The 20,534-nt window shown below is 47.2% G+C and overlaps 1 protein-coding gene across 4 annotated transcripts in view; it reads right to left on the bottom strand.

Moving 5' to 3' along the window:
* Positions 1-6,765: 6,765 nt before the first annotated feature.
* The window catches only part of LOC144175091 (protein lin-9 homolog), a 50,951-nt gene continuing 37,182 nt past the window's right edge, over positions 6,766-20,534 (bottom strand). For all 4 annotated transcript variants that reach the window (XM_077704150.1, XM_077704151.1, XM_077704152.1 and 1 more), the window contains exon 16: positions 6,766-11,944. In XM_077704150.1, coding sequence (XP_077560276.1) covers positions 11,836-11,944 — 109 coding nt within the window. In that variant the 3' untranslated portion in view covers positions 6,766-11,835. The remainder of the gene's footprint in view (positions 11,945-20,534) is intronic.

A 20,534-nucleotide genomic window follows, 5' to 3' on the forward strand; every position in this document is an offset into this window, starting at 1 on the left:
CTCGGCAAAGACCAGCGGAGTTTGAGTTAATGCACACTCCTGTGCGGCCGCATGAGCCGCCTGGTTACCAGTCGAGTTCGGCTCGTGGCCAGGTACCCAGTCAAAGCGGACAGTGAGTATATTCCAGGCACTATAGTGATGTGGTTCCGTTGAAGAATTTGCACTTGGTAGAGAATTTCATGCACAATGGGGTTAGTGGTGGTATGGGATCGAAGTGCCTGTATGACCTCGTAAGAGTCCGTGCTGAGTCGAAGCGAAGGTGGGATAGCCGTCGTAGTGTCATAGAGGAGGGATGATACAGCGGCGTTCAAAGCGTGCAGTTCTGCTTCAAAACTTGTTAAGGTGGGGTCCATCATGGTGCAATATCCCGACAGAGCAGGAAGTTCGGGGCACGTCCATGCAAGGCCAACACATTGAGGGGTCACACTGGCATCAGTGTATATATCGACTGCGCCGTCCTGCTGCGCCGAATGCATCTGCAGAATGCGTTGTCTACGCAACTGAGGGTTTCTGCGTCCGATGGGGTGCGAGTGCGGCGCTGTGACGCAGTCCGGTCGTGCCCAAGGTGCGATAGGTACTGGAAATGTGCATGTTGTGGGGATTTTGCGTTCGTCCCATGCAATCAGTGACAGCCCTTGGTGGGTTAGCGGCCGCTTGAAGGACGCCTGTGCTTTTGCCTCTTCGATGATTGCTGACACAGGTGGAAGGGGGACCGATTGCTCCAAACTGTGGATGGGGGTGTGCCGAGGCAGTCCGCTGATCACGCGAAGAGTGGCCCTATGTAGTACCTGTATGGTCTTCGTGTGAGTTTTATTGAGGTCGTAAGCCAGTGCCCCGTAAGTAAGGGTGCTCAGTGTGACGGCCCTGGCTAACGCTTGTGTGGCGGCTTGAGTTGCTCCTCCATATTTGTTAGAGAGACGCCGAATGTTTTGAAGGATGCCTTTCCACTTTTTCTTTAGGCGCTGTAGCCACGTGTTAGCGCTGTTCTTCGTTCCAATGGGCAGTCCTAGCAACATTGTGGGGTCTGTTGAGGCGATTATCGTCTGGTTCGAAATTGTCACTGGAATGGTGGGGATCGATGGAGGTGGTTTGCAGCCGTACACTGCCAAGAGCTCTGTCTTCTCTGGAGCGAGCGTAAGCCCCAACTCACACAATGACGACTCTAGACTGTGGGCAGCCGCTTGAAGTTCGATTATTTGATCTTCCAGAGAAGGAAAGTCAGCTGCCTCTGTCCATATAGTAATATCGTCCGCATAAATGGTGAAGCGGGCCGCGGTTTCCATGTCGAGCCGGCGTGCTACCCGGGACATTGCCAAGTTGAACAACAGGGGTCCCAAGATTGATCCTTGAGGGACTCCTCTATCCAGGTAGTAAGTGAGAGGATCCCATCCCGGGTGAGACCCCTGCAGTCGTATGGGGCGGCTTTGCAAGAAATTGCGAATCCAGGTTTGGGCTCTGCTGCTAGGATAGGCTTTGGCTAGTTCCTCAAGTATCACCGCCTGGCTAACATTATCAAATGCCTTTCGAAGATCGATGGCCATGACGAGGTCTGGATCTCCTCTGTTGTAATGGGGCCGGTTCATGACCCGCCGTAATAGCCACAGGCTGTCGTGCGTCCCTAAGTTGGGTCGAAAACCAGTCTGGGCAGGATGAAAGTAGGGTCTTACGTATTCAAGGTGGTGGATGATGCGGATATTGATGAGCCTTTCGATTAGTTTGCACAATACAGGTGTTAATGAGATGGGGCGCAGATTTTGGAGGTTATCGGCCGTCTTCTTTGGCTTTGGTATGGGGAAAATGAGTGTAAGCTTTAAATGGTCCGGAACGAGACCTTGCTCCCATAAAGAATTAATTTGAGTGAGTAGGTGGGGCAGCGCCTCGGGAGGCAGATTACAGAGGTGCTTCCAGGTCACGTTGTCGTGTCCAGGGGCAGATTGTTGTCGACCCAACCTTATAGCCGTACGGAGTTCCGCCATAGTAAACGGAGAATCTAATTCGGAATCAGGATTGTCAATGGGGATAATGGGCAACGGTGGTGGAGGTAGCGTAGAAGCCGTAGGGAAAAATGTGGTTATAAGCCGTTTCTCCACATCACTTGCTGGTGCCGTCAGTGTGAGGGTCTCGAACAGTGGCTTGCGGCCCTTGCTTTTCCCGCTCAACTTGCGATGCAGTTTCCATAGGCCCGAGAGCCCACGCTCGTGACTGAGGTCGCTACACATTGTCGCCCAGGAATCCTGATTTAGTTGTCGCTGATAGTCTGAAATCAGGCGATATTGCCGGCGGATTTGTTGTAAATCTCTGTGTCTTTTTCCTCTAACTCGGTAAGTGCGAGTAAGCTCGTGCACTCTCCGCCAAAGGTTTGCCAGATGATTGTCCATGTGCCGAGTGTCGTCACGGCATTGGATGGTCTCTTGCGTTTGCGCAGATGAAGTAGCAATCAAGTTGCAAAATTCGTCCAGCGATGCCGGTGGGTTGGAGGTTAGTATAATGTGTCGAAATTTGTTCCAGTCGGCCCTGGTCACTGCTTTGGCTGATCTCACGGTCTTGCTCCTTAGCTTTATGAGGATGGGTAGGTGGTCGCTGCCCCACGTAGTCGCATATGGAGTCCACGCTTGAACAAGTCCGGCAGTCGCCCAAGTGAGGTCGGGCGAAGTGTCGCGTTGAGCAGCGTGAAGGCCGATGCGAGTGATTGCGTCTGGGTCGTTAATGAGAAGAAGACCTGCTGCTTCTGCAGCATACTCCAAGGCTTTACCCCTAGGGTGAGTTCTGTTGTAACCCCATAAGGTGTTGGGGGCATTGAAGTCCCCACCCAGTAAGATAGGGGTGCCTGGAAATCGGGACGTTAAAACTTGTAACCAGGTAAAGGAAGCAGTGGTGGAGGATGAGGTAGTTGGCTTGTAATAGGCGGTGGCCACAATAATGGGTTTTCCCCCAGGTAGGCGCGTATGTACTGCCACTACTTCGTGATCCGGCGAGGAGAATTCAGGGTCTTGTATTTGCTGGTTTCCCAGAGATGAACGGACAAGGACGGCGACATATCCAGGTGGTGGCATTATCCGCTGATTCCGAGTGGTTGGTGCGATGGATGGGTTCACATGAGTAATGTATCCCGGAATTTGAGGAGTGCTGCGGGTTTCTTGCAGTAGTATGTAAAGTGGTTGGATCTGGATAATCCTCTGCTTTAGAATAACTTGCTGGTGGGAGTAGCTGCGGCAGTTCCATTGCAATACTGTCGGTGACCGGTTCATTGTGACTGGTTGTTGGGCCGAATGGACACTTTGCGCGGTGGTTCCTTAGAGTTTTCTCTCGAAGGGAGCTTTTGCAGAATGGACTGAACGAGACTACGGATCTCATTCATCTGGCTGTCGAAGTTTTCTTGGTCCTTTTTGCGCTCCGCTTGACGCGCAAGCCGTTCGCGGTGAATGTCTGTGCGGACGGTTTGGAGCGCTAACTGGAGAGGGGATTCGCTAGTTGGTCGAGATGTAGGGGTACGTTTTGTGCTCTGGGATCGGCTGGGTCGGGTTTGGGAGTTAGGCAATCTTTTGGACGTTGCTGTTGGCACTGTTTTGCTTTCTAGCTGTCGTTTAAGCTCTTGTTTTTCATTTCGGAGTTGTTGGTTCTCCTTCCGAAGCTGCTGTACATCCGCCCGGAGGGCAGCAAGTTGGGACAGAATGGCTGCCACAGTCGGTTCTTTTTCAGAGTTGGCATTTGTTGGGTGACTTATGATTGATGTCGACTGATCCGTGTGAGTGCCACGGGCCCTATCTGCCCAAGTCACCCGTTTGGTGGCATCCTTTCGCGGGCTAGCCGGGGGCGTTGGGATCCTGCTGGGACAGGTGGGATTCAGCGCAATGTGTCCGTATTCTTTGCAGGCCACGCAGTATATCTGAGGGCCGCATTCTTCACTCTCGCTGTGTGGTTTGCCGCAAGCTTTGCACACAGCTTGCGCCGGGCAGGAGCGGGCCATATGACCAACGTTATGGCAATTGTAGCAAACAAGTCGTTTTGGCTGGTAAGGCGAAACTTTGATTATAGCCATGTAGTATTTAACAGCCTTGGGAAGGGTAGGTGTGTCAAACGTGACCACTGCACGGTTAGTGCGTCCCAAGCGATGACATGCCAGTATTTTAGCCTGCTCACATCTTAACCAGCGAAGGGTCTCCTCGTTAGATTCATTGGGTTCAATTGTGATGACTCCCCTCGTCGTGTTTGGCTTGTACGGAGAAAGCTTGATCTCTACTGGTATGCTTTGCTGGGCCCCTTGGCGGACAAAGAAAACTGATCCAACTTGAAGGAGCCGAGAGGCGTGCGTTTCGTCGTAGACGTTAATGTAAATGCAGTTGCCAGTCGTGTCGTATTTGTGTGAGGCTAGTTCAGCTAAATACGAATGTGGGGCACTTGCACCAATTATGTGCGCAAACGTGTGCTTAGGAATGTCATTCACGTTGTACTTAATGAGTGGCCTGAGCACGAGTTGGTATCGAGAGCGACTTACTCTGTCAGAACGGGTCACTTGTTCTTGATCACGCACTGCAGGGCGGTTCCACTGGAAGTTCATTGAGGCAAGTTGAGGGTTCATTTGGGGGGTCTGTACCTCCGGATGAGAGGCCGAGGGTTGCGTGGAAGTGTCTTCTTCCATGGGGGATACTGTTTCGTCTTGTGGCGATTGAAGCGCCGATGGATCTGTAGGGGCGACGTGTTGCGCAGAGGCGTAGATGACCGACTTGAAGGAGCGGCGGTGCCGCACACGGTAGGCATTGCTGACGGTCGCTCTTCACAACGAGGCGGTGTTGGCGTAGTAGCGCATTCCCTGGGCGGTGCCGATGGCTGCAGCTGCACGTGCAGCAGCGGCGGCCGAAGCAGCGGTGGGGTCGGCGTCGCCGTTGCGCTGCTTAGGCTTAGCACCCGGCTGGGCTACTACTGCCCGCTTCGTCGAGGCAGATGGGGCCCTATGACTGTCCGTTGACCAGGCGAGAGCGGAACACTTTACGAGTCCGATGACACCAAAAACAAGGGGTTACGCAGTAATTAACTCACTTGCCGAAGCAATTATTACGCAGCCGATCTGGAGCCATGCGGTCGATCCAGAGATCGGAGGACCGTTCTGCCGGTAGATGTCAGGGCCAGGCGGGAGAGTTGGTTTACCTGCTGGTCGGTTTACCATGAACATTTTTATAAAGAAAGACTGTAGATATCACTTATGTGTTGATTTTCTGCCTTATATTTGCTTAATGTCTTGTTCTTGTTCAAGACAAGTATGAACATTAACATCGGATTTGGCTGTGGGTATGTAAGACTATTGCGCAGATATTGTTTCACTTTGGCCGGGTGGCTGAATCGAGTCACAGACAGACATACAGGCAGACCAAAATTTCTGCATTAAAGTTGCTCAAGAAAGAGTAACTTGCTTCCCGTGGTAGGATACGGTCCTGGTTCCTCGTGTTATGAAGCCGACGTCTATCTGATTGCACCATTCCCACAAGGTCCAAGCAGTTTGGATCATGCTTCCGTTCGCCTAACGATGGTGGTTGTTGAACACTATGGAAAGTCATGGAATTCTTGTATCAGCAAAGCACTATAGAGAGCGCAATTGCAGAGCAGTAAACGGTTCACTCGCTTCTGCGTCGGTTTGTTCGGTGTTGTACTTGATTTTGGAAAGCTTCGTGTCGTTTCAACAGAGGGGTAGTTGACTTTGTTTATGGAATGTTTGGAGCAACAGCTTGAGCTGACATTTTTTGCTTTTATCTCAGCTCTTTGACACCATTCTGAACATGCTTTTTTTTTCAGATTTTTTTATCGTAAAAAGAAATATGTGCACTTGTCATTAAAAGAATGTTAGTACTCTCAGTTATGCACTTACGTTTTGCCTCGAATTTACCTAAGGTTTCCTTTTCTCTGAATATGTGGACGCATATGGGCCAGGGCAGCACTTTTAATAGTTTGGAATGGTCTTGCCTGTATGTATTTTGTGAATCATTCACTTGCCTTCCAACCGGCAGCAAGCGGTTGAGTGGAGTAATAGACAGACAAATATTTGTCTTAAGTAGCCCAAGACAATCGTTTTCAAAACTATTTCTCTCTCTTTGTCGTCCACGTGGATTCGATGTGGCTTATAAGTGAATCTCAGCATTTTTTTAATAAACCTGAGGATACCTATAAGGCTGTCGCCTATAATGCGGAAAAAGTCTTAAATGTCCAATTTTTTTCCTGCTCCTTTTAGTTATTCTCATGGTGCAAGTCTTTAAATGTGTTTGCATTTGCCGCTGTGCTCGTGGATATACGATACGCAGTGACACCAGTGACTGTGAAAGACTTCCTGGCGTCCCGCCTGACTAAAACCACACATATTTGGTAGGACCAGAAATTAGTAGGACCAGTTTCAATGTGGCTTCGATATGCGAGCATCAGTGCCTTCCGTTATTGCACGTTTAATATACAGCTCCATTAGCGGAAGTAATGCCTCATGCTTTGCGGCACATAACTCACACTGGAGGATTGTTGAGTGTTACAGCATGTTCAACCTAGGTCCCCTTTCAGCTCAGGCCAAATTTGAGTAGGCTTATACTAGTGAGGAAGTGTTTTATACATAGCTGTTACGAAAAAAATGTGCTAGAACATGTTCTCTTTTTCTTTAAGGGGGAGATAGGGTATGTCTCCATCGAACGATGCCAGTACAGCATGACAACAAGCCTTCCCATTTCTCCCGAACAGCCAGTGGTGCCTGGCTGCACGAAATAGGAAACAGAGACAGTCTCACACTCATCATACATGTAAATAAACTTTTATTTTCATCGCAAAATACCTCTAGTCATTTTTTGTCAGTGCAGAGCTCACAATCAATAGGATAACATTAATTACAAAGCAGTACACCTCTACCCTTACCTGTCGTACTAAAGCGCACACAATCGTCTCGCACCTGGAAATCCAATGTGCTCGGGAACTGGCCAGTTAAGCACTTACTGCACACAATCGGCAAAAAGCAAGTCAGTCTCACGAAAGGCATAAACGGCCTGCTACAATGCCCAAGGACACATTTGTATCGAGCAGCAATTGGAAGATGCTCGGTCACACACCGCTGAGCAAGCATGCACTCGCAGTCTGGCAACAGAAAAGCGTAAAAAGCACTTGTCTCTCGCCTAAAAAGATAAGCAGTTGTTGTGGAAGAGTTTGAGGAAATGAGGCAAGCTATTCAGAGCAGTACAGTGTCTTCGGGACCAACTCCACTGCCACACATTGTCACTCACTCCCCCTGCTCTTGGATCATTCTCCTACCTCAAATGGCATTCTTAGACGGCATCAGAATGGGTTCCCTTTGAGAGCAAATTAGCGAAGAACATGCGCAGTAATTGCTACGCTAGAAGAAACTGTCACAATACCCGAATATCCTTCTGCCGCTTCATGAATGCAAGTGACTTCTTTTTGATTAAACAAACCTTGCTCGAGGCTGACATCATATCTACATGTTTTAACTCTCTGGGTAAGAAACTACCTTCAGTTCGTTTTTTCTGTCCCCTTGCAAAAAACTGAAAAATTTGTCGCTGCCTTTTAAGAGACAGGATTTAGAGGGAAAATAATTTTATGAGGTACACTTCTGCTTATTTTTTTTTGAAGTAATAGATCAAGTGGGTTCATTCCATTGATCTAACTAGCATATCAATTGCGGCAGTAGATACGAAGGTAGTTTCACTTGTTGCAGACAATCTCAAAATGTGCACAGCCATTGCAAGGTTGTGCATTCAGACGTCAGCTAAGATGAACCGCAGTATTAAATAAGCGGCTGTAGATTGCACCACTAACGGCACAAAGGCGTTACTACAGCTAGCCGTCACTGTTTTCGCGTCACATGTCCTCGCTTGCATTCTCAAGTCTTCGTATTCGGGGCTACGTCTCAATCTTGGCCATGATGCTGAAACATCACCGTACTGTTCCCCAGGATAGTTTGCACCAACACAATAAACTGCGGGTTCTGTACTGGTCGTAACATCTAAACGTCGTGTCAGGTAAGCACTGGTGCACATTTCAGCAAAGCATTGGGAGCTGTACAAAAAGCGAAGGCAAGACAATACAAAATAGTTACGCCATACAACGCTGGGAAAAGCCTCCAGCCGAGCTGTCCACAATAGACCAATGATACTTCAGTGCCAAGGGATGCTTGTCCAAGGGACGTTTCTACAGTTTGCATGAATTGGGGAAAAAAAATTCAGTCACTTGCCCGCGACCTTGTCAGCCTAAAGTCGCAAAAAGTGCAATGGTGACACCTAAAAATGAAGTCCAGAGCTGTGCAATGCTGAAGTTTCCAAATTAACTTACGGGAAGCCAGTTGTATCAGCTAATATGACTGTGTTTCAGCTGTGCATAACAAATGCCGAAAATTGATATAGCGAATCACTATCAGATCAAGTAACTACCAATGCTACGCCATCTGGAAACTGGGTAGTCAACATTTATATAGCCACTAACTGATGAATTTCTTAAAGATTAAAGAGTGATGTACTGCAAGGACCAGTGGAAGCACCTGAACCATTCAGGCCAAAAGCATAGCTTCAGTAAAGATGGCAAAATGAAGCCCTTAAGATGGCTTCAGGAAATATGGGATGTCAGGAGATCCCGATGCTGTAGTCGATCGTAAGCTTTCTATGCCTTCGTACATCAAAACAACCACTAGACATTCTTGCAGCACGAATCGTATATTGCTCACAGATGGAGCAAGCTGTATGCACAAAAAAAGGATGCTGCCATAACCACGCTCAATAGTTTTTCACAATCACATACAGATGACACAATAATCCCATTATATTTCTTACCCTCCTTAGCACCTGAATATGAGATGAAAAACTTGATTTGACGGTGCATTTATTGTGAATTTTTTCTTGCCGACATTGTAACTTCATGATTTTTAATTGCAGCACGCACTGTTTTTTCTGGTAGATTTTTCCCTCCCCCTTTATTGTCCATAAAAAGTCTAATTTTTGAACACAAACAAAAAGTAAACGTTTAGCTGCCAAAAATGAATGTGCAACACAGCAAACGAGAATGCCGATGCCACAAACTGCGTTCCTAGCTTGCGTTTGTGATGCAAATCATTCACTACCTTTAATAAAAGCGCTTCACCACCTGTTCAGCAATTGCTACTGCCTTTCAGGAAATCAAGAATAAAACCTAGGCATTCCATGCCTGTCGATTAGACTGGATACGGTTAGGTTGTGCAAAGTGACACACGGTAATGGTGAAATATCTATTCTGACAAAGGTTTAAGCCGCACTATGATTCACCTCTCGACAAAAAGCGATTGAAAAAATTTAATTAGTTGCCTTTAAAACAAAAAATGATTGACGTGATTTCATTAGTCTTATTTAGTAAGCTTTTAATAAGAGGTGCCCACTACTTCCCGTTTTTGCACAGCCATTTGCACAGAAAATAAAGTAAATCTAAAAAAAAACCCTATGCACAACAAGCATCCCTCTGTACACCACACAGTACACAATTGCTGGATCTAAAGGAAAGGACACAAAACGGTCAGGTGGACACAAAAATTAGGATGCAAGACTCGCTGCTGACTCGTATGATTGCGGCAGTTGGCCTAGAGGCTCTGCAGAAAATAAATAAAAGCTTTATTGCAACAAAACACAGCTCAAAAACTGCCTTGCACATAAAGTGTAACCCTTTCCCCGAGCCTCCGCTTCAAAGGCGCCTGCCAGCCAGCAACACTTTTCTCCGAGGCTAAAAACGCGCAGGCCGAAATTCGCTCGCAAAAGAAGGGACAAAAGTTTATACAAGACTACTATCACCTTTATAATACAACTGCCACGACATACGAAGGCTTGTTTTCAGGATGCATGAAGTTGTCTGCCTCATTATCACTAATATATATAGATATATTCTTTTTCTTTTTTACAGCAAAGATGCCAAGTCTTTTGAATAAAAAAACTGCAATTCTGTCAGCACTGTTTCTGAGGGAAAAAGCGTGAATTTGAGACAAACTGCCTGACAAAAAATCCTGCCGATGGCTGTGACAAGCATCTGAACAACACAAAACAAAAGATGAAAAAAAAAAAAGAGAGAGAGAGAGGAGGGTTTATTGGAGAAAAATTTAGCTCAATTAACTGGAAGGCAACCAGGCCCATACAGCATGTAGGCTCATACAGCAATACACAAAGCTGGAGAATTTGGGGTGGAAATTTGCTGCAATTATTTTTGCTATACTTCACCAAATTAGGGTTCCATCCAGGAATGGTACTATAACAATCATTTCATATCATTTCTGACATTCCTTTCGTAAATTTGTTTTTTGCCATGGCTAACAGAATGCCTCTTTTAAAAATGATCCCCCCAAAAACCTTTGCAACACTAGACAACGGCATTTCCTTGCCAAACTTTCTGTAATCAGCACAGATGTGCCAGAGCCAGCAATTCCGCCTTTTACCACCAAGCAGAAGAAAATTTTATGCGTTTAGCAGCTGTAACTGATCTGCCCAGCAAACATGTATTGCCTCGGTTTTAAAATTACCACGATTAGAGAACTGCCCCCCAGAATGAAGTAGCTGCTCATCTATTTCTAACAGCCCTTCTTAAGACAAAAACATCAAAACCAATTGCGGACAGATACCAAATGAAACCCCAAAGAACCCCATCCAACTTTAAGCACGTCACTATTATTCGGACGGGTTGGCAGACAAATGGAAGCAGTTCGAAAACAAGCTCATCGAGATGGCGCCAAAATTGGCCTCCGCAAACATTTCTCATTACCACAGGCAAGATGGCCCAATAGAAAACAAAATTGTATATAGCAAGCAAGCAAGTCCAATGAGTGTGCTGCTTCAGGGGTAAAAAAACAAAAACAAAAATAGAAATTAGAAAAGCTCAAGCCTATGTTAGCGACAATGACTTCATAGTGGCTTCAACAAGCGCCGTTACGCGCCGCAAATGAGAACACTATTTACACACACAATACATTCCACAAGGTGCTATAAAAAAGACAAGTACAGCAGCTGATGCATGCAGCTTTGCATTTCTATCAGACTGCTGCTAACTCGGTTCAGGAGGAAACCAAAGCGCATGCATTTAATGTAATGTACACGATGATGGTGATGATGATGATGACAATCGCTAACAACTACAAAACACGATAAACACACCGAAATTGTAACTCAGCAATTTGTATGTGTTTTCATCGCGAACCGGGCCTCCCCAGAGCACTTCTAGCTCACATCTACAGTCAGCCAAAACCAGGAGCTTTCAACCATGTCCACCACGTGCCTACATATTTCTCCTCCCACTTGTCACGCTGTGCGCTTTTTGACAAAAACAAACAAGTGTGCTCACAATTTACTTAAACAAACAAACGAAAACCAGGGCATTGCTGAAGCAACTGTACATAACAACACCAGGACGGTGCTGTTATCCGACTTTCACAGTGGGTAGAGAGTTATGGCAGGCCTGGAAAAGCTAGTGCTGTAACGACTGGCTTGATACACGTGACCGGTGCACAGCCCTGCCCATACTCATGTGCGTGCGGGCGCACCGATCATGCACAGGCCTGGCGTAACTCTCCGATACGCACTGACTTCTTCTAATCTGGGAGTGCTAGGTGCTACCGTGCGCATCTTCAATGACAGAGGCAATGCGTGTCACGAAACGGTGCCTCCATTCGGCCACATCACCTCTCGAGCGGAGAGCGCAGGAACGTTGGTGTAGAGGCCAAGAGTGCCCTGGGGGCCATGAGCGAGTGAACGATGAAGACGATGACATCCGCTGCTGAGGCCCAGACAGCCTCTTGCCGTCATCGGAAAAGCTGGCCAAGCGAAGGGTAGTAGTAGTAGTAGTGCAGTGGTGCGGTTAAACGGCGACGTTATGAGACGAAGACGTGAACGCGTACAGGCTCCCCAGTTGACTGAGGCCGTTCTGGATGTGGTTGACATGTATTTGAACTTTGTTCTCGAACAGCCTGCAGGAAGACAAAAAGGAGGGGGGAAAAAAGACATGCAGTTGTCACAACTTGCAATGCATTCTCTTTCTTGACCATCAAGATGGTCTCACCCCCGTATTCACAAACCTAAGTTAAGTAGAACTTTTCCCTTCGGACACTTTTCGGCGCCTTAACGCATTTCAAGAACCAAACTTATGCTTAAAGGTTGCCTTTTCGCAAAATTATCGGACTGAAAAGTAAGCGCTACTTAAAGGAGCCATGAAGAAAAAACAAAAGTTTGTTTTATTCGAAAGATTAGGTGTTTCATAGTACCCCAAGCGCTTTCCCGGAAGCAAATGGTGCTTTATTCACTGAGAAATAAGGCAATTTAAGCCAAAATTTTAAATCTCCCGCTAAAATTGCAGATTTCGTGAGGCGTCATACGAGCCGGTCCATGAAACAGATACTTAGTACGTCGACTCCATATAGCACCCACACGCGGAAGTCAGACAGGAACCGGAAATCGTGCCGAAACCGAGACAGCGGCCATTTTAAAAATACTAGTAAAACCTAGTGCACCCGCAGCCCTAGTCATGGAATCGCCTGATCGGGAGAACGAAACTCTCGCCGAGAAGCTCGGGCTTGCATTTAACAACCTCACACTACTCGAACGCTCAATGCTTCTAAGTGCACGAGCGGCAGGAGTTGTGGGATACGCGGATGGACCAGAAAGCGATCATTCTGCGATAGCCACAACATACGAACGCCCAGCCGTCGGCACCGCTGCCTCGTCAGCCCCGTCGTGACGGATGAATACAGACTGGTACGTATGTGCCGTATTTTTATTATGGTTAATAATAGTTCAATTTCAGTAGCAGTATCGCTTATGCCAGTTGGCTGGTGTCGTGTATGGAAAGCCGTTCGCGCGAGCTCTCTGCTCCGACCAGAAAGATACGAGCTACAATGTGCGGTGTGTACGGCATCTTTTCCCCCAAGGTCAGAGCGCTTTGACGGCGATTTGACGAAGTCGGCGACGAGCGCCAGCATGTCCCAGGAGTGAGCTAACGTAAGGGTCCCTGCCGTAATCACTTCGTCGGAAATGAAGCGAGCACACTCGTACTTCCTTTAGCTCCCTTTCTCCTCCGTTTGCAAAGTTCATAAAACGTAGCCACTTGAAAGGAGATCTCTTCACCGGCGGGGATGTCGCACTCCCTCGACGATTTGCCTGTACTACATGGGCATTTCAAAACGCAGCAACGAAATTTCATTGTAAAGAACTCGAACAAACTGAAGTTTTCAGTGGTTGTAAACTGGAAACGAGCTCGTAACGACAGCAGCAAGCCAACATCATTCAAAACTTCTGCGACGACTGGCACTATCTCGTCGCTTCTTGCTGTTCCTTACTCCCCACGTTTCTATCTTTACCTTTGCTGGTTAGCGATATGACGGCCAACCTCCTGTCAAGGGATTAACAGGGGTGAGACAGGTGAATCAGATTTGGGAGCAGTTTTTGGAGCAGCGAAATCTCGATTTTGGAGCAGAAGAACCTTGATTTGGAGCAGAATGATGACATTTATTACCCCCCCCCCCCTTCCCCCACCCCCCGAGTTGCAGGTGCCTTAAAATCAAATTTTTGGCAACTCGGGGGGTGGGGGGAGGGGGGGGTGCACTTTTTAATGGGGGTTTGAACGTACTTAACACAGAAACAGCCTTTCAATGAAGTTTTTTCTACTAGAGTATCACAAGGCAAGAACTGCACTACCTTTTTACAAGCCCTTTATAAATTCTTAGGCTATATATGCATGCATAGATAGCACGTGCCGTTGAAAACATTGAATCGAAAAACTAAGCAATCGTAAGGCATTTTCTTTATCGTGTGAGTGCTGAAATTATTATTTTTGTAATCCCGGACTCGGCTTTACACACAATTGTAGAGGCATGGCAAAAGTTGCGCAAAGCGAGGTGACAATCTTCGCACCCCACCAGCTCTCCCATTTGAATCCCCAAGGTGCGCAGTGACTACGATCGCAATTTGAATAACGTTGGTATGTTTAGCCACCTCCCTCTTGGCATTAAATTTCACTTCAGATAGATAAACAATTATTACTAGCGTGCAATAATAGCCCGTCCCGCTATCGGCCACTGCTTGAACATTTTGCGGCTATGTAGCCTGCGCGGCCACTTCTGCAGTGTCGATCGCCTCATTTCCGCCACTCGCAAGCTTGCTGTCAAGGGCAGCAATAACTTAGCGTTTTATTATAACACCGCAATGAGTCCGAAATTTCACTTCAAGCACGCACCGCGCCTCTCGCTCGAGGCCGAAACACGGTGAAATCACGTGCCCCACGTTGTTTTTGATGAACTCCCGTTCTGCGAGTCACGCAACTTTCCTCAACAGATCAAACGGCTAAATTAAAACCCCGCCACCCCCATAACCAAAACCACAGTAGAAATCGGCGAAGAGCACTCTGCCTGAACCACGAGCAACTGCTTCGCCCGACGGCCATGTTTTCCAATATTCACCACACCAAGACGGCGGCGCCCAGTAATGCCGTTCTGGTAGTATACACTCTAGTTCTGGAGGTACGGCGCTCCGAAAATTGCCGTCTTTTCATAAATTTTCACCAGTAGTTTGTCGCCTGAGTACACATACGTATTTTTTCTACAGAACTTTGCAATTGTTTTCCATGGGAAAACTTAAAAAAAAAACACAGAATATAACATGTGCAACCCGACATGGTGACCTTCGAAAAAACTATCTTGGGGACAATTTTATGCGGAACTATCTTGGGGACAATTTTATGCGGGTTTTTTATCTTTACAAACAGGATCACCTTGGGGGTGCTGGAAAATTATGCCGTCAGTAAGCATTTTTCCCCACTGAAACTGGCGGGAGCGTTAAAATCCTTGGCTCTCAGACTGTTTTGGAGCAGTTTGGCGCAATTTTTGCAATTTTCAAGCTTTTGGAGCAGCCTGGCGCAGGAAAGCAGATTTGTATCAAAAGTGCGCAATATGCGCAGCTGTCTCACCCCTGGATTAAGATACCAAGCAAGGTCGCGGCTGTACGTGCTGGAACGGTTCGTTGGCCCCTAAGAGCCTCGAACCCGAAAATTCGTCTGCGCGATGGCGAGATGTCGAGATCGGCCGGCGGTAGTTTCGTATGCATTGGCGCACACGCTTGCGTGTTCGTTCGGTACTTCAACCGTTTACTCCACCGTTCTTTGTCATAACAAGAATGTGCAGTATGTTTCATGGGCATATAGCTCACTATGCAAACTGTAAGCCCTGCCTAACATGCGTTTGCTTTTGCCGGCCTCCGCCAATCGCAGAGCATTCTCGAGTGACATCATAGGTTCTGTTGCGGAAAATGAGCTGGTGGGTCGCATGGTCATTTCCTTTTTTCCTAATTATGTAGCTTATTTGAGCGAAGTTTGCGTTATAAGTGGTGTCGTTATGGTTATAACGAGGCAATCTTTCGAATGAACCAAACTTGTGTTTTCTCTTCATGGCTCCTTTAAGGTAGCACCCGACCTACCTTAAAGGGGCACTGACACAAAAATTTTGCATCTTGTTTTTTTTTGTTGCGATAAGTAGCTAGTGACCTACTTATAACCTGTAGAAACCTCATTTGCTTCAGCGTGCGACGGTTGTTTAATTAGAGGCATTTTCAATGCGGCCAGTCGCAGTTTCGGTTTCAGCGAGTGCTGCGAAACGATGGATTTTGTGGATTTTGTGTGAACAAAACTGACCACGTGACCGTCGGAGGGATATCACAGAGCAGAGCTGCCGTAGCACTGTCGAATCCGCATCGACGGCAGTTTCTGCGAATGCCCCCACGTACTGATCTCGTGAGGCGCTTAATTAAAAAGCGACCGTGGATGTGCGCAGGCGCTGCGAGTGCAAATGCTACTGCGGCTAAAGAACTGCAGGGCAGCTGCAGTCCACATTTCAACCTCCTGAAACAGTTATTTCCGTATAGTCTGCCTTTTTACTGCAAGATACAAAGTATGCAGCTGAAATACGCGTATCCACGGTGCAAACGCCCATAAAAAATCGACAATTTTGAAAGCGAAATTGAGGAGAGCACAGCAATAACGGCCAGGCTGAAGTGACGTTCCAGCCGGTGGGTGAGCGGCGGCATGCGGCCAGACTGCTGGGGAAAATCTGTGTGCAACGGCTCGCCCTCACCACAGTCCTAGGAGAAGTGCGCACAGCAGAGCTAGACTGATTATCAGGGCTGGCTGCAAGAAAATGCACAGGGCCAGCCGCAATGTCACTTCCGCTTGTTTGCACGATCCGCCAACAGGTGCATCGTCACCTGCGACGGAGCTATTTTAAACGCTTATAACTAATTAAAAATGCATTTAACAGGGCTACCAGTAATGTCCCAGTTGGTTTGGTGGTACGTACTGTACGTTTAAAGTAAATTTGGCCGAGGTGAAATCTGAGTGCAGTTGGCCTTCAATTGTTGAGACAAACTGCACAAACTCTGTGCACCAAACTGTGCAACGCACCCCATTCCTACTTGGGCATTCTGGAATTCGAAAATAAGAGTGAAAGGGGGGGGTGCTCACAACAGAGAAAACACATGATCCGGCTATTCAGAAAGCAAATTGAAAGCAAACAGGCCACCACACATTTTACAAACTTTCCCTAAGGTGGCCTTATCAAAGACACCATTTTGGAGCAGGTTAGGCGCCTGCAGACGAGGCTAGTGCTTGATGCCCCAATCCACGCATGGTGGGAGGGCGGAGCCTGCCTTTTACAGCAATCATGAAGCACGCCCCTGCAGCGGTGGATTCGAAGCACTCAGATGGGCCAGCTACATCCGTGGCCAGCCTCCCATAGAAAGCATTAGAGTTAACATCGCACCAGACATTTGACCACCACATGCAACAAAAACGCGGACCACAGTCTGTTGAGCTGTTTTTCCATACACTATCACCACCCCACCACAGTGCCTCAGTAGCTAAGGCATTGTGCGTGGCCCAAGAATGCGAGTTCGATCCTGGCCACGGTGGCTGCTTTTATGATGGAGGCGAAAAGCGAAAATGCCCGTGTTTCAAGATTTCGGCACACGTCAAAGATGCTCAGGTGGGCAAAATTAGTCCGGCGCGTTAAACCCCACAATCAATCAACCCACACTATCACCCCTTTACTCCCATCACCACTTTGCCAGCGCCAACGCTGGCTGCCTTACGCACCGTCCGAGCCAACGTGCGGATGTGTACACAGCTGCATTGAGACAGCCAGCGTGCGCGAGTGGATCGTTCTCGCATGCGAAAAAAGCTTAGATTTTTTCAGCTTTATCAATTTCATGTGCACAATGTGCGAAATCTGCAAATTCAGCTAAGCTATCGTCACAGTCTGCAATGTTGGTCAGGAAAAAGCACATAAAGGTAGGTCGGGAGATATCTTAACAACACTTTCCTGCCCCCTCCTATTCAAATTGATAGTAGTTTATCGACGCTTGCAAGTTCAAATTTTGATGTTTTCCCATCCAAAATTGGCACTGTCCGAATGCACTCTGGGAGCTGGCACCATCTACTGAGTAATAGACACCTACACCCTCTTTTCTTTTGTTTTTTTTTCTGCAGCGCTGATTTTTAAAGCGTCACTGGAGTCACGTCACAGGCGCTCTGAAGATATGGCAATGATGTCGACATCGCAACGCAACTGCGCCGCAAAAACGCTGCCTTTCTAGACCCTTGGACAAGCCTACACACAAATTTTTGAATGATATTAGCCTTTTATTCATCGGATTTCAATATGGAAAGTGAACCTGAGTAAAATCAGCCGGGAACCTGATACCTTTGTTCGACGCAAGCCCCAGAAAATGCAAAAGTATTGAAACTGTAAATTGTGCTACGAACAAGAAAGAGTGGAATAGTAATCTAATGCTTTCTGCGATGCATGTCTAGCCAACCTATGTTTGACAAGTTCCAGGAACTGCTTTCCCCAGTGGCATGAAACTCAATAGGGTTTCCTTCTTTTTTTTTTTTTTTTTGTACGCCAAAAATTTTTAGTTAAGCATTTCACATTTTCAGAAGTTTTGCACTGCCAGTATGCAATTTTTGTGTCTTTTTCAGTGTGGAGCAACCCCAACGTTTCTGCTAATTTTCATTTGTCACAAATTTTCTGTGCAGCTTTGTTTCTTTCTTTTTTTTTTCACATAAACATTCATGTTTCAAACCATTGCCATTGCAAAGGAAATTTACCCTTCTTCATTTCGTACCATACACTTATATGTTACATATTCTTTGCAACCGGGAAAAGATTATTTGCTAGACTAGCCAAAATCCCTGCTTTTTCCATGGCCAGGAAAGTGTTAAGGGGGTTACGAAGATAACATACAAGTTTCTTTTATTCAAAAGATTGGTGTTTTCTAGTGCCCTTAGAACTTGTCCGGCAGCAAATGATGCTTTATTCACTCAGGGGTGAGACAGCCCAAACAGATTTGGGAGCAGTTTTCGGAGCAGCAAAATTTCGATTTTGGAGCAGAAGAATCTTGATTTGGAGCAGTTAGGGACATTTAATACATCGTCTTGTGAGCTTAAAAAATCATTATTTCAGCAATTTGCAGGGTCACGTGCACATTTCAATCAGTTTTGAATACACAGAACACTCAAACAGCCTTACCTGAAAGAGTTTTTAAGAGCATCACAAAGTACTAACTGCACTAATGTTTTCCTAACTGGTGATATTGTGTTGCGCCCGCACGCAACACTGACAACAAAACTGCTGTTAACATTACAGAGTTTTAGCAGTCCGTCTGTTCTGTTGGTCACTTTGTTACCGGGTTTACCGGACTGGTCTGCGCCTACGCCTGCGCGCTCGGAAGGGCGAGGAGGCGCGGACAAGGCGAAGGCAGGTCTGCGCAACTAATCCCCCTATGGCTACGAATGCCCAAGTGCCCAGACGAGTCCCGGTGAGCACGGTAACTACGTACACGACGAAACAGACGGACTGCTAAAACTCATCAAATTTAAAGGCTCCGCAATTGTGGCGTTTTTTTTGCTGTTTTAGTGCTAAAATTATTTTTGTAATCCCAGGCTGCGTTGTACGAACGACTGTAGTCACGGCAACAGTTGAGCAGCTTCGAGCTAACGGTCGCATAGCCCAACAAGCCTACCCGTTTCAGTCCCCGGGGCGCAGGTTCACCCTATGGTCATTTGAGTAGCGTTAATGTTTAGCCACCTAGATTTTGGCATTAAATTTCACTTTGCATACATCAAGTGTTATAGTCGCGTTCTATGGCAACCGTGTAGCCCTGCAGCTATTGGGCGCTGCCTGAACAGGTCGCGGCGCCGTAGCACAGCCCGCAACTTTCGTGTCGACCGTTCCATCCCCGAGGCTCGCGATCGCGCTTCGAAGCACACCAACACCTCAGCATTCTACAACAGCACAAGCCAAAAAATTCATTTCATGAACCCGATTATAGACGCGCGCACCGGGTTTCGCACTCAAGGACAAACCCCGGCGAAGTCGTAGGCCCCACATTCCAATGAACTTTTTTTCGAGCCGGCCAACTTCCCATAATCTGGCACCAATCTCAAACCATATCCCCGCGTTAACGTCACTGTTCAGAGCCACAACAGATAGAATGAATAGACTGGAACCCAGCTGATAGCGTAACATAAACCAGGGAAAATATCAGCGTTGCGCACTGAGCGCGTTGGTAGCAGCCAGATCAGGCGGCAGCCATGTTTGTTGCCACAGCGATGCCTAATCGAGGAGGCCGTTTCAGCAAACACGGACGGAAAGCGAATCGAGTTTTAAAAGCTATCGCTTGCTTCGTTTCAGTCTTTCTATTTGTGCCATTTCTGTTTGCGATTGACCGACGATAAAAGCGGTGACTGGGATGCGGGAGGATTTCGTCTCCGCCGAAACTGACATGAGCATCAAAATCCGTGCCGTTGAGGCTCTTCTGGAGCAGTTTGGCGCAATTTTCGCCATTTTCGTGCTTTTGGAGCAGCTTGGCGCAGAAAAATGGAATTGTATCAGAAAGGCGCAATATGCGCAGCTGTCTCACCCCTGTTCACTGAGAAAAAAACAATTTAATCCAAAATTTAAATTTTCCCACTGCATCCTGTTTCATGATGTTGGCAATAACAATTATTCAGGAGAGGTACCTAAAACAAAAGTTAGCATGTTGACCAAGGCTGCCGCCTTAAGAGGTCTTGCAGATAGCAAGAGCTCCTGCTTTGTTCCCACAAAAGAGATAAAATACGCTAAGGTACTACCGTGCAGTGTGCCTTCCGGTCCTTAACAGCCTGTCGCTGAACATTTTTTGTTCATTTTCCCGAGTTTTGGCCACTTGAGTTTGAAAGCGTCACTGCCACGATGCCTGGTTTGCCATACAGCATGGTTTCTCAAAGTGGGTTCCGTGGAACCTACGGGTTCCGCAGGCCCCTCCTCAGGGTTCCGCGAGCCACTGATAAATGTTCCCTGGTTCCGCAGTCGCAAAGTCACTTATACGGTGAACCCGCGGTGCGATCGATTTGAGGAACCTCCAATAACTCACACCCGAGTGTCAGTAAGCCCATATTGGCGCATAACAGAAACGCGCGAGCTGCACAATAAATCTCGGCAGCAGCTTGTAGCCAGCCAGACTCCGAAAACGGGCCGC

Source organism: Haemaphysalis longicornis, unplaced genomic scaffold (genome assembly GCF_048455015.1).
Source record: "Haemaphysalis longicornis isolate Haplotype H1 unplaced genomic scaffold, Haemaphysalis longicornis Haplotype H1 scaffold_3, whole genome shotgun sequence".
Taxonomy (NCBI): Eukaryota; Metazoa; Arthropoda; class Arachnida; order Ixodida; family Ixodidae; genus Haemaphysalis; species Haemaphysalis longicornis.